Source organism: Zeugodacus cucurbitae, chromosome 5, assembly GCF_028554725.1.
Source record: "Zeugodacus cucurbitae isolate PBARC_wt_2022May chromosome 5, idZeuCucr1.2, whole genome shotgun sequence".
Taxonomy (NCBI): domain Eukaryota; kingdom Metazoa; phylum Arthropoda; class Insecta; order Diptera; family Tephritidae; genus Zeugodacus; species Zeugodacus cucurbitae.
The window spans coordinates 36,272,378-36,287,557 of NC_071670.1; the positions used below are offsets into that span (position 1 = coordinate 36,272,378).

The window sequence follows — 15,180 nt, forward strand, 5'->3', positions numbered from 1 at the left end:
AACCTTAGTTGAGTGACAATTCTTGGTGCTAATTTCGGTTCGTTTTGGTTAGAAAGAACTGATTTGTGTGCAAAACCTCTCATTGAAACTTAACTCTTTTATAATAATTTTAAATATGTATGTTATCTTTACCAAAGACTAAAGTCAAATGAAATGTAGCATCTTTCATTTCTCCTTTAAAATTGTTTCTGTAAGTATTAACGGCAATTTCCCGATCTATTATATCTCTCATACTAGGTATGTATGTATATTGTGATTGTTAATACATATGTATATTCAGATCCTCCCTTTGAGATTTATATTAACCGAGAGTCGCGTTACTGTCAACAGAGCTATAGAACAAAAAGAGGTTACCTTAATGCAGAGGTTTTAATGTAGTTGAACTTCCCAAACTCAATTTGCCAATATTCAATTAACGAGTTCGAATTATGGAGAACTTCGAGTTATGGAAGTTCAACTGTATTATATAATGATATATAGCAGTAATTTCGATAAGTAATATGTTCGTTTAAATGATAAAATTACGGTTTTCAAAGTTTAATACAGTAAAATCTTTTCATTATTTTCCGGAATTCGTATAAGTCTTGAAAAATTTCCAACATAACTAAAGGAACGGGACTATACCGCTCTTTCAAATTAGGAACTGCACAATTTTTCTTCATAATCAATATTTGGTATTGATCTAACTTGAGAACTGGGATAATATCACTGGTATTAAACATTGATCTAGCTTAAGAACTGCATTCTTATCAATGTTATTAAAACTCTTCAAATCCTTTTATGGAAGCTGTGTATTCTTTTCCTTCTTTATATAATGAATCCCATCTATAAATGAAAAAATGATAAAGATAAATTATAATGTATATATGCACCAGGATCTCAAGGAATAAGTAGAAAAAATCATTTTCCAGCTTGTTTTTAGTACAGAACCTTTCAAATTATACTGAGTTCAGTCACAGTTCAGGAAATAGTATTAATCCATAATAAACAAGGTCAATAAATAACAACAAAAAATTAAAACAAATTGTTGTATTTTTATTGATGTCTTAATAGACAACTGGCATGTTGCTAACCTGTTAAAGGCGCAATAAATTAAAAACAAAGTATATATTTATAATAGTAAAATAATATTATAATTAATATAAATAAGTAAAAAAAAATAAAACAAAAACAGAAAGTGTAAATTATCAAAACATTCGAAAATCGTGCAATGTCTCAACACCAATTTATACTTTCATTTTCGAAGTAACAAAAAATCGTTTTAACCGAAAAAAGTAAAACTAAAATCAAAGAAACCAACTTTGGCTACGTTTGCACCGTTTTGTTAGTGTTATGACAACTTTGGCGCAGGTAACTGTATATACATACACGCAAGCATACATACACACATGATTGTGGGTCTTATGAATTTGATTAATTTACTGATTGATATAACGAATGCAATTTAATTTCTAATAATAAAAAAAGATTACGTAAAAGAAAAAGCACAATATGAATAACAACAACCACCACAACAACAAAATAATAATAATGGACCTACAGCGCGTAATGAATGGGCTATAATCAAATCGCTAATAAACGCCTATAAATCGTACACAACACAGCCAGACCAGCAAAAAATGCCATAACAACAACACAGTAATAACAAACTATAAGTTTGTATGTATAAAAGACGGACGGACGGACGAAAAGTAATGAACGAATGGACTTAAAAATACATACAATAGAATTAAAAAATATAAAAAAAAAATGAAAATGAAAAACCAAAAGTAAGACCGATTGACTGTAAAAAGTATAAAAGTGCAGTGAAACACAAACATACAAACATGTCTACATACACTTGCATGCAGAGTATAGCGAATTGCTGCCGATAATGCGATTTGGAAGGTTAAACTAAAATAGAGTGGAGAGCTCTATGTTGTTGAAATTTATATGTATTTATGTGTTTATGTTTCTTGTTGCTTTTGTGGTGTTAAGGGCATATGTTTGTATATGTACACATGGGTACTTACTTAAAATATATAAATTTGTATATGAAGCGAAACAAATTAATTTAAATGCGCGCACTTAACATGAAAATGCAACGAATGGCTAAATAAAAACAACAACAACAATAACAACATTATGCTTAGAAGAAAATTAAAAAAAAAGTATTTCAATTAAAGTTTTTTTAATTAATTGAAACTCTTAAAATATATATGTATTGTATTTATTTAAAAAAAAGTTATATATTTTTATAAGCGAGTGTCAAAAGAAAGCTCAACTTCGTTAAAATTTCACAAAAAAATTTTAGAAAAAATTATAATATTTATTTTAAAAATATAGTTTTGTTGTTTTTAATGCTTAAAGAGATTTTTGCAATTTTTTATATTTTTTCGCAATACTTTACTAAATGACAAGTCGTTATTCCTCAATTGACTTTGGAAAATTCGAAAAAAACATACATATGTACATGTATATCTAATGTGTTGTTGCTTTACTTACAAGCATGTTCTTTTGCCACTCACTTACAATAAAACAACTGCTCTGCTGCAACATTAATCCACATAACAGCACATAGCAGCATTTAATTATGCACTTATCTTCATATACATATGAATTGATACTGTATGTAAGAAAGCCATGTCAATCCGACAGCAGCGGATGTAATTTGGTTATTAATTTGTTTTTAATAACACATATGCATGTAAAGAAAGAAAATATAACGACGCTGCAGGGGAAGAGAAAATCCAATTGACACTTCCCATTCAATTTCTGTTTTATGATAATACAAATTGTCTGACCCGAACGATGGCACGCACGCAGCTAACTCGAATAAACAGCTGTGGAGGGACATGCATCTATGTATATACATATAAATATATATGTATATAATTATGTATTAGATATAAAAAGAGCGGCTACTTTCCAATCAACTTAAACGATATGACGATGAACACTAAGACATGAGTCAGCTAAAGTGATCCAAAAGAAATAGATTTTGATACTATATATGTATATACCCATATATAACATCTAATATATAATATAATATAATTTAATTATATTTGTATATACATACCATATATATAAATTCCATTGATTGAAAGTAAATTTTTATTTAAAACAAAATGAAAGGAAACAAATTACATTTCATTAAATCGTCAGCGTTGTAACACAAAACTATGTGCGTGAAATGCGTTTTCACTCTGCTGAAAGCTTGAAAAGTGATTGATGAAATTAATGATGGTGTAAATGCCTCAGAGCGTCAAATGTTGCGTTGCAATTGGCAGGTGCGTATGCGTAATATTCATACACACGTGCAGACATTTGTATATAAATATATATTAAAAATGGTATAGATAAAATAATATAAATTAAAATAAATTTTAATAAACAACCTTGATTCACCTCTTCAGTCAAATAAAGTATGAACTTTTTTACCTGAAAAAAAAAACAGAAAAAAATAAATATTAAGAAGAAGAACAAAAAATAAATTCGAGTAATCGATTAAATTTAAATTTATTTATATATTGTTCAAAAAAAATCGATCAAACCACAGATTTCCTAATATTTCTATTGTTAATGGATTTTTTGATTTAACGTTAGGTGGCAACTCTATTCTAAAATGTGTCTAAAGTAAAGATTTCAGCAATACTTTCAGTTTGATACACATATTTCTGATAACAATTGGCATTTTAGTCACTTAGGAAACACATTAGACCTAAAGCCCACGAGGTTTCCAAATAAACTATAGACAAAAACGTATCTCTCTTGAATTATGTAAATGATTATTATATTAAATTTTTAAACAACTTAGATAATTAATTTTGAGTCATATTCAAAGTCAGCCTAACCCTAAAAAATTCGAATGAAACAAATAAATCCATCAATATGATACATTTTATTAAATAAAATTGAAATAAACTATAATTTAAACTTGACTTGGACTTGGGTATAAAATATTATGAATAAGAAAAAATATTATCAAAACACTTTAATTCAAGTACAGCAACAATTACATTAATTCAACAGTTTTCAAAATTCATTACTTAAGCTCCCAAACTGTTGACATGTTGGATATAAAAATTGTTGCTGCCTAAAAATATGCAAGGAATTTGATTTTACGTGTACCATACAAATCAGTGATTTTCTTGTAGCATATATGAAAGCTTCAGCAGCTACGAAAAAGCTTAGCACTAAAGCACTTGAGATCGCAAGGAGTCTCAAGAAAAAGCTCCAGACACAGAAATGCTGATGCCTGTCTCAGTTTGGGTGCTCCGCAAAACGATATGTCATGTTTCGACGTAATGTTATTTCTTTTAAAGAACACTCACCTCACTTTGCTTAGCTGAAGAAACTAGTCTGCAATTCGCTTTATATTTTCATTAAACTGCAAAACACTCACACGTACACTACTTTCTACGCTGCCGCGCGAACGCACGTCACTTACTGGCGAATCACTTACCGAAAAACCGATTGAAAAATACCGTCGCGAACTTTATTTCACTTAAATGCTTATTATGGCTAACAGTACTTGAGATTTTTGCAAAAATATTGCAATAATTACAATTACTTTACATTTTATTCACGAATTTAAGAAATTGCAACACGCACGACGCGAGAAAACGATTAGAACTAGCTGAAAAGGAAATATGGCGGCGGAACTTTTGCAAAGCGCAGGGTTACATTTTTATGTCCAAAAAGTATTTAGCGTGGTATTCACAATAAAGTAAATGTAAAATTATAATTTTAGAGAAAATTTTATATTTTCATATTTCAGAGTTATATTAATACTAATACTAATATTTTAAAAATATAAATTGGTTTAATTTACTGAAATAGAATTAAAATGAACTAAAATTTCCAAGTTTGCCATGTTACTGCAAGGTAAAAAATATTTATCAATATAATTTAATTTTTATTTTTAAAGGAAAAAGTAATATTTTTCATAACAAAAAACAAAATTAAATATTTTCAAAATTCTTTGATTGCAATATTTGTGGTTGTTATACCCAGATTTGCCAACGATATCTTTAAATATAAAAATATTGAAGAAAATATGATTCTTGTTTCCAAATAAAAATAAATGTCAGTGGAAAATTTAACTGCTTTTCTATGCAAATGTTTGTATATATTTTTATATTACATCTAATTAATTAATATTATATAATTTTAAGATTTAATATTTTTATTTGATTTTATAAACGATGTATTTAATATAAAATATTAAATTAAACCAGTAATTTAATCAAATAAAAAAATAATAAAAATAAATTACTAAAAATAATCTATTGTGAATACCACAATCTCATATTGCTCATAGTAAATGCAACCCTGTGCTTTCCAAAAGTTCTTCCGCCATTCAAATGCTTGCACATATACATTTCCGTACCACGTCAGTTGAAGAGCATAAAATAGTAAATATTGTGGTAAATAATGCAATTTATAAAAAACGAAAGCTTTATAATTAAAATTGAGCAAATATGTTTGCTGAAATGTAATATGAAAGTGGAATAAATATAAGGGAATCGGAAGAAAGCGTAATTTTGTAAATTCTGAATATTTGGTAAAGGTACATATATGAGACTCCTTTTTGCGGCGTCAGCACGGAGCTTTGAATTGACTTTCCGGAGCTTTTCTCGTTGTTGACGAATAAGAAAAGCTGATGATGTAAGCTTTTATGTATATGCTTGTAAAAAGTTCTATTTGATCTGTGTTTTTTGTGATTTTTTTCAATATTGTACGCACTTTAAATTTATGTAATAGTTGAATTGTGACTAGTATGCAGTGGCATTCAAACTGCTGTAATGTGGGATTAGTTCGAACACTTTACCAGCTACTTATCGTTCTGTGGGTATTTTTAATAATTAAAAAAATATTTTTAAATAATTTGAAGTAAAAAGTTTAATAGTTAACAAAAAAATGATTTTTTAACATTTTAATTAAGTAAAAAATAAGTTCCGAAAGGCGTTAAGACCTCACTCTATAACACTTATTGTTCAGAAATTTTGATTTTTAGAGTATTTTATTGACAATATTTATAACATATATTTATTTTTATTACAGATTCCCCCAACAGACTGAAACGTCCATCGCCAGCAGCATCCGCGGAAAAAACGCAAATCACGAAGGCCGCCGGACCGCCGCCAAAAGTAAGAAACCGTTATAATATTAATTTCATTTCCTTGGTACTCTTTCTACAAGCTATCCTATTTATCTATATTTATGTACTACGGGTCAATGTGAAATTTGTTGTTAAAAAATTATTTGTTTCAAAACAAAATAAGTAATTTCGAAATTTTGTGTCTCGGTGTCATTAAGATGCTCTTATTAAATGTTTTGGTGTGTAATAACGCGTAACTGTATATTGGTATTTTCTAATTTACAGCTATTTGCCTGTAGTAATTGATTTTTTCATGCATTGTTCATTACTCATTGTATATATTCATATTTCCTTTCTAAAATTATTATTTATTTTATTTTAGTAAAACTTTCTCTGGTTCTTTTAGTATTTTCATGCTCAATTTGAATTTTTATTTTCAAAAATAGTTTTATTTTTTAGAATATGTCTTAACCTCAATTTTTTATATATATTTTTTTAATATGAATGCCTTTAAGCGCTTTATAAAGCTTTTATCATGATTTTTAATGATTTAAGCTTGAATATTAGACTAGTCTTGAGATATGGTGTGGTATTTAGCATTAGGTAGTTAGCATTAGTCCCTAACTTATTTTTAATAAGACCCATCATAGGTAGTCAGTTTGTTTCTATAAATAAATTGTTCTAGATAATTCTATAAAATGTTTTAGAGTCACAAAAGCTCAGAAAAAGCTTTCAAGTATTTGCTATCAAAATCTCCTTATTTTTTTAGATTTTCAAAACTTAACCTCCAAATAATTATAGTTAATTATAAAAGATAACTTGTATGTATAACTTTTGCCTTGAAAACACTTGTAACAGTAAAATCTGTGCTTGCATGTAAATATGTCAACGATTATCTGACGCAGTTTGAATCATACATACATACAAACATATAAGTATTACACGCATACATATGTGCTTTGCTGCGATCCATACCTTATCTAGACTTACCTTGACTTGTGCGTTCTGCCGTCAATTCCTGCTAACACATTGGCACAATTCCCCACTTTGCAAACGGGAAAAAAAGAAGCTTAGAATATCGTTAGAGTTTCTGAGAGAAAGCAGCCCAGAGCCAAAGTGCCAACCAGAACTTCAAAGGCAGCCAATAGAGAATGCAGGCGAAGCGTTCTAAAGAAACGGCTGGCGGTATAGCGAAAAGAAAGGAAATTCGCCAATACAAACAAACACTATGTGCTATTACAAAGCTCCAAGTACAACAACAACAACTCCCGCAGCAGTTTAGTTGCAACAAAATACTTGCAACTGTTGGCCAAATAAACTCCATAAAATGCGCAGAATTCCAGCCAACGCTGCTGCGGCGACAAATCGGTAGAACATGTGCAGTGCTGGATGCGCAGAATTTTTGTTGTTGTTACTGCGAATGATCGTACACACATTAAAAAGCAATTGTCGGCATATAGTTTAGCCGGCAGCTTTGGCCATCCATCGACGCATGCAACGCTGCAATAGTAACGAGCGCGTGTTTTTGTTGTTGTTGCTGTTGCCCCTGTATATGGCTATTATATAGTTGCAGCGCTAGTTATTTAGCGTTTTGTGTTTTTGCGGCTTAAGACCTTTTAAGGCATTCGAACAAGGTCAATAGCTGATTTCCGTCGTTGTTGTTGTTGTTGTTGCATTTCATTTTAGAAGTTTTAATTCTATAGAAAGTCTCCAGAAATATGATTCTTATATAAGAACCGAAGTTTTTCTTTTGCAGCCGCCCTATTTATGTGTTCGAGTCTCGAAAAATTAGTAGCAAAGAACCGCAAAGAGTCTCTCATGTTTCCTTAATGCATATTAAGGACTTCTAAAAAGGAGTTTCGCACAAGAAATCCTTCAAATTGTTATATGAACTGTTAATCTTCAAACGCCAAGTTGTTCAGAAAACATAGAAATGTCCCACCCTAAAAAATTTTATAATATAGAAATGAAAAATAATTTCTAGTATAAACTAACCTCAATTTTATAAAAAAACATTACAATATTTCTGTTAAACCGTTATATCCAATTCTTCTAATATAACAGTTCAATGCGCCACCTAGCGTTCACTAGTTGCAACAGCAATAATCTAAGTTACACACTACAAAGTATAATTCAGTTACAATAGCCCCAACACAGATGTCGCGATTGTCAGCATTAAATGACAGCTAACTTACTGCGCCATCTGCTGTGAGGCAAACTACACCTTGCTGCTGTCAAGTTTTCGGCGACGCTCTCAGCTGCGCATCTCTTTTCCAATCAGTCCATTTTAAAATAATTTGCTGGGTGGGTGTGTTTGCCCACCTTCTTCGCATTGACATTATTTTGATTTTATACAAAACAATTTTTATTTTTGGTACGGAAATGATTAGAAAAATATTGTAAAACCAAATTTCAGTGATAATTGTTTAATGAATTTATTGTAATCCAAAAAAAGGAGTTTATTGACTGCGGCTTTTGCAAACGCAAGTGAAAAACAAGCAATAAGCAAGTGTTGTGAAGTGCTGGCCAAACCGTGGAAATCTAAAGTAATTGTTGTCTGCGAAACTTCGTCGGTTTACAGCTACAAATCTAAATAAACAAATTTTAAACTATTCTGCAAGAAGTGGCATATCGTTTTTTTATAAAACTGCAATTAATTGTGCTTGGTTTCCTTTGGTGTTGGACTATTACGTGGCGTTTGCAGTGGCTCAGCTGGTGTTGTTTGGTTAACCGGCTTTGCATGGCAACGACATTCTGAGAAGGTAAAACATAATTTTGCTTTATTCCTTTATACATATTAACAATACAAAAGAAATTGACAAATTTGTTGTAGAATTATGCTGCTATTTTGTTTTTGCAACGCACTGGTTAGCGTCGAAATTGACCGCCTGCTGGGAAAGTGACTCATTGCCATGACATTTATCGACATAAATACTGTGGTTGAGTGTAAATAAGTATGGCTACTTGTATGTTACAAATAAATGCAAGAATTTCGGAGTTCTGGTGCAAATTTTTGCTTTTTTTGTACACAAAAACTGAAGTATATACATTTATCAGTAAATTTATATTTGTAAACCACAAATAGCAGGCAAGTCAATCGTGGTTCTTTGTTGCTGATAAGAAATTACGCCACGGTTTTGCTGTGCTGTTAGCTAAAGCCCCTAACGAGTAAGCAGTAATGACAAGGCCGTTTCTCTTTTTGATTTAAGTTTTTTTGGAATAATTTATTTCTTGGTGACTAATGCTAAATATATGCACTTCATTGGGCGCAGCAAAATCGCAAACAGTTTATCATTTGCCAGGAGATTAGTCGGTTTTGATCAACCACAAAATATCACACAAGTTCATATGGGATGAACTATAGATGTAAATGTGTGTATGTATGTATGTAGGCATTAAATCCAATAAGAATGCTTAAGCGCTAATGTATGTAAATATTTATTTGCTCTTGTCAACAGAAATCATTAATTCTTATTGTTGTAAACTGGAATGTTAAATTTGCAATTTGTATGCTGAAGAAAATAAACCGTTAGACATTTAGCGATATTCTGTTTTAGGTTTTCTAATTTAAAGTCATTTGTTTATGCTCTTCTAATTTGTAGTGTTTTAATGTAAAACTTATTTTTACAAGTTCAAGAAATTGGTCTGTTGTATTGCTAAAATATTTAGTAATTATTTTCTGTTTTTTAAAACAAATCTTTATAAATAGCAGGTTTATTTTAGAAAAGTAAAAATAATATTAATATTTTATAGTTGATCACGCTTTATAGTTTCCCTGCAGTAATAAAGTTTATTTTCGCAGCAGCTCTCCAATTAGCAGCCTCTACTCAAGACTTTTCACATTTTATCGCTCTAAATATTTCCGCAAACTTGCTGCTCAGTGAAGTTTAACGTTGAATTCGTGTCATTTGCCATTGCGGCTTTGAGTGTTTGTAAAAAATATTAACGAATTAAATGAAAATAACCAAAGTATTATGTACCATAACTACTTCTATGGATTCATTGGCTTGCTCATTGGCTGTTAGTCAAAACACGACATGCATGGACGCCGCGCTTGGCGTGCCTAGGCCACGATTTGGGAGTGGCTTGTGGCGCTACTTTTGGATATGAAATGCTGAAATGTACATACATACATACCGTAATATTTATGCACAAGCAATATGTTTGATTGGAATTAAATTTTGCATAATTGTGGCGTGTACCCATTGTTATAAAAGCATTGCGTGCGTGCGTATGAAATTCGCGAAGCTAATGCCCAGCATGTGGGCAGTAGGGTAGTACATATACATACAAATCGTTGTACATTTTCATATACACCATTAAAGGTATCTGTATCAGTTGTTAAGCAGTTTACTCCTTAAACACTTCAGTGCGCCACAGCCTTGTTTGTGCCTGCAAATTCCATTTGCTTAATGCGACTTCGACATGCCATAGAGATCTTTTGGTCTACAGCACGTTTGTTAGCAAATTTTTCTGTCTGCCAGTTTATTGCCCTGTTGGCCTGCTTTTGCACCAATCGTTGCAATATTTTAGCTACACTAAGCTCCATGGCGCTAACGTCGAAATAATCGATTGTGATCCGCAGCAGCGAACACGCTCACCGCATGACTCATTTTAACAAATTTATTGTATATTATTGTTGATTTCCTTGCTGTATTTGTTATTAAAGAGATATAATACCTAAAAATATTATCAACTGCATGCAGTGTACTTCTTGAAATTGTGTATTTATAGATTTGTAGCCACTTATTTTTGTATTTGCTTTTTTTATTTGCTTTAACACTTTTACTTTTTTTGTTTATTGTATGTACGCGTATTTTATAGCTCCTTACTTTTGCAGCACACTCAACAGAAATACCTTTCCTTTTGTGTAAACATAGGCAACTCCTTATGCATCACTTATAGTCAAGTATTAGCTGCGGGTTCACTATTTGTTTGTTTTTTGATTTTTTTATTTCTTCAATTTTGCTTTGTTTTAATGTTTTTTGGTTGCTATTGCTTACAGTTTATACTTTTGTCTTTGTTTTTATTTTTATTATTATTATTCTTTTTTTTTTTGGTTTTCTTTTGCATTCAAATAAGTCACTGGGTCACCAAGTAACACGTTTCTTTTGTTATGCCTTTATGCGGCACGCAATTTTTACATTTCAATTACGAAAACTCTTGTAAAGGGTGATTTTTTAAGAGCTTGATAACTTTAAAAAAAAAAAAACGCATAAAATTTGCAAAATCTCATCGGTTCTTTATTTGAAACGTTAGATTGGTTCATGACATTTACTTTTTGAAGATAATTTCATTTAAATGTTGACCGCGGCTGCGTCTTAGGTGGTCCATTCGGAAAGTCCAATTTTGGGCAACTTTTTCGAGCATTTCGGCCGGAATAGCCCGAATTTCTTCGGAAATGTTGTCTTCCAAAGCTGGAATAGTTGCTGGCTTATTTCTGTAGACTTTAGACTTGACGTAGCCCCACAAAAAATAGTCTAAAGGCGTTAAATCGCATGATCTTGGTGGCCAACTTACGGGTCCATTTCTTGAGATGAATTGTTCTCCGAAGTTTTCCCTCAAAATGGCCATAGAATCGCGAGCTGTGTGGCATGTAGCGCCATCTTGTTGAAACCACATGTCAACCAAGTTCAGTTCTTCCATTTTTGGCAACAAAAAGTTTGTTAGCATCGAACGATAGCGATCGCCATTCACCGTAACGTTGCGTCCAACAGCATCTTTGAAAAAATACGGTCCAATGATTCCACCAGCGTACAAACCACACCAAACAGTGCATTTTTCGGGATGCATGGGCAGTTCTTGAACGGCTTCTGGTTGCTCTTCACCCCAAATGCGGCAATTTTGCTTATTTACGTAGCCATTCAACCAGAAATGAGCCTCATCGCTGAACAAAATTTGTCGATAAAAAAGCGGATTTCACATTTCGAACCGAACACTGATTTTGGTAATAAAATTCAATGATTTGCAAGCGTTGCTCGTTAGTAAGTCTATTCATGATGAAATGTCAAAGCATACTGAGCATCTTTCTCTTTGACACCATGTCTGAAATCCCACGTGATCTGTCAAATACTAATGCATGAAAATCCTAACCTCAAAAAAATCACCCTTTACATTAGTACGCAGTTACATACACTATTTGCCAATGTGAAGTGGTAAATTTGTATGTTGCCTTTGTTGCTTGTTTCAAGGCTAATGAATGGAGTAGAAGAAGCAGAAAACAAAAAGTCAGTCGCCTCTGTGGTTTAGTATTAATGAAATTTAAGGCGTTATTTAAATCATTTGTCGACTGCCGACATGAGGTTAGCGTGAGAAAAGGTCATTTAAATCGGAAGAGACTTACATGTATACAACAGAGTTGGAAAAATGTAATAATGTGTATAACTAAGAAATTTATTTTTCAAGTGACAAATAGGAAAATAAGATTTCTTACACTTTACTTAAACCTCATTACTTATAAAAATAAGGAATTAATTGATCAAAGAATGGCTACCATGTACACAAAAGCATACTGACTGGTGCATATGACCTAAATTCATTTTACACATTTGCTTGTTAAACAGTTGTTCAAATAATGAATATTGTATTGTGGAAAATGTGTTAAAAGCAGGGAAATATATATAATATTATTGTGTATGCATTAAGTGTACTTAAATATTTAACATTTTTACTTATTTATGTACATATGCATGTAAATGTATAATACCTCAAAATGTGTTAAATTAATTAGAATTCTTGGTATGGAGAGCAATCAATCACCAGGCAAATGTTTTTCTTCAAATTTTTTATAATTTGTCGAACTATTTTATATACATATTTGGATATAGATTGTATATATGTATGTTATTAAAAAATTGTATTTGAAACAAATTTGTTCGGAAATGCTTTTAAGTACATACTTAAAACAGCTGAAAATATTTTCAAAAAGCTTTTACTTTGAAAAAGTAGTCAATTTAAATAAAAATAATAATTTTTAAATTAAATACATATTTTTTTAAATTTTTTCATATGAATTTCAGATCTATAAATCACTTCAAAACACTTTTTTATAGTGATTGTGGGTGTAAAATCACTTCAAAACACTTTTTTACAATGAACGTCTGTATGAAATCATCTCATAGTTAATTTCAAGTAAAATCAAATATGATTTTAAAATCTCGAAAACACACAGTTTCATACAAAAATAGAATTTATTGCAAAAAGCTAAAAACAGACGTTTAGTTAAAATTTTTCTTGTTAAGAAAATAATAAAATATTATGGCTGTACATAACTCATACTTTCATTGACATTGTTTTACAGCTCTCTCAGTAGAAAAATATTAAAAAAATATTGTTTGCATGACCCATTAATCTTTCCTTTATGACTTGCGGCAGTGAAACAGTGCTTTGTTAGGCAGCCTCAATTCTTTTCCACACTTTTTGTTTGCTAATTTTCTCATACTATTTTTTAAACTTATTTATGCCATAAATGGCTAGATAAAAAGCACAAAATTCATAAATAGTTGCTTAAAAGCTGGAAATAGCTAACGATTTACATAAAAATGTGGAGAAATCGAGAATTTTGTTTAAAGCACTTCGGTTAAACTTTTGTTGAAAATCGGCTTGGCAGCTCATTGGCAGTTTTATTAAGTCGTAAATCTTTTATAAATGAAAAATATTTTTTTTTTGCTCTGTTCTTTGAGTTGTTAGAATACATTATTCCGTTACTGCTGTTCTCCCTATTGTGAAAAAATATTTATTATCGGCAATTTAAAAACAGTCACGATTTGTGAATTTGGCACAACAATATAAAATATTTTAACAATTAATAATAAACAAACCCAATTTCAGCTAAATTTTTGATCATTTTCTTCATGGACGAAAACAAAATAAAAGGAAGTCAGAGGAAAACAAAGAAAGATAAATATAAGATAATGAATTTTCCTTTAAAAATATGAAAGAAAATACGGTCATTCAGTATTTTTGAGGTTATGTTGAGTTTTTACAATAAAAATAGATTTGTTAGACATAGTACAAAGTCAAGGTCACGCCACTTTGCATACAGGTCTATTGTGCACACAAGTCTTCGATAGCAATGACTTTTGAATAAAAACCAAATTTACGCTTAATGAGCTCTTCTGTTGTATGAAATGTATAAAACTGTATAGAAAGAGAGAAAGAGAATACAAAGCATTTTTTATTTTTTGTTTTTTTTTTTTTTGTGGCACACAGTGATAAATGTCGACTTTTACCACCACGACAGCAATGCATATTTCAGACTTTTACTTTTCGCAAAAGAAAACACTCGCGCCACTGTCAGCATTGTCAGAGATGTTGAAAAAAAAAGTTGGAAAAAGCAAATGTCACAAAGCTTTTACTTTGACTCTGAGTGAATGCCACCGATTTCGACACATTTTAGTGGTAGAAAAGTGTAATTATACATTCGCCATGGTTGGCAGTTTAAAAATTTAATATGTTTTTAAACATTTTTTATTACCACGAAGGTAATTAAATCGTTTTCCCCCACTGGCTGTATATATGTATGTAAAACTGGAAATATTTATAATTAAATTATGGTTTACTTAAAGGTAATAAGACACTGCGCTTTTAATCGTCACAAAAATGTTTAGCAAAACAAATTTGAAATGCCACAAAAACCCACAATTACATTCAACCACCCTTCAACACCGCCACATAACCATGCTGCAGCTCCGCAGGAGATCGCCAACTTGCTGTACAAACGATGTAAAATCGAAATAGTAAAGACACGAGCATCATCATCGCTTCCACTGCAAACCCTAAGTTCAATGTCCGGTCGCTCGTTGCGCGAGTGGTCAGTGTGGGTATGTGAGAACAGGTAGGTCAGCCGCCGGCTCGGTGTGGGCACCACATCATGCATGAGCTCTTCACATTCATCGGCTGGCATTTCATTGTAACAGCATGTAGCTTGGCATTAGTTGCTTGCATACTCGCGGTAAAGTAAACAAATACTTAAGTTTTGAGGTTAACTGCTTTGCCGGTTGATGCGCTGGCTGGCTGAGTGGCTGCCTTGAAGGCTAGTGAGCATTTTACTTTGTCTTAACTTTCTCAGCGCTATCTCTAACATATAGAAATGT

General features: G+C 31.3%; 1 protein-coding gene across 5 annotated transcripts in view; it reads left to right on the plus strand.

Moving 5' to 3' along the window:
* Window positions 1–15,180, plus strand: part of LOC105215471 (MICAL-like protein 1) — an 87,201-nt gene that overhangs the window by 46,030 nt on the left and 25,991 nt on the right. For 3 of the 5 annotated variants that reach the window (XM_054231111.1, XM_054231112.1, XM_054231113.1), the window contains exon 4: window positions 6,049–6,134. In XM_054231111.1, the coding sequence (XP_054087086.1) occupies window positions 6,049–6,134 (86 nt within the window). Of the gene's footprint in view, window positions 1–6,048; window positions 6,135–8,353; window positions 8,848–15,180 lie in introns of those variants that run through there. The other 2 variants (XM_054231114.1, XM_054231115.1) reach the window with 1 other exon arrangement.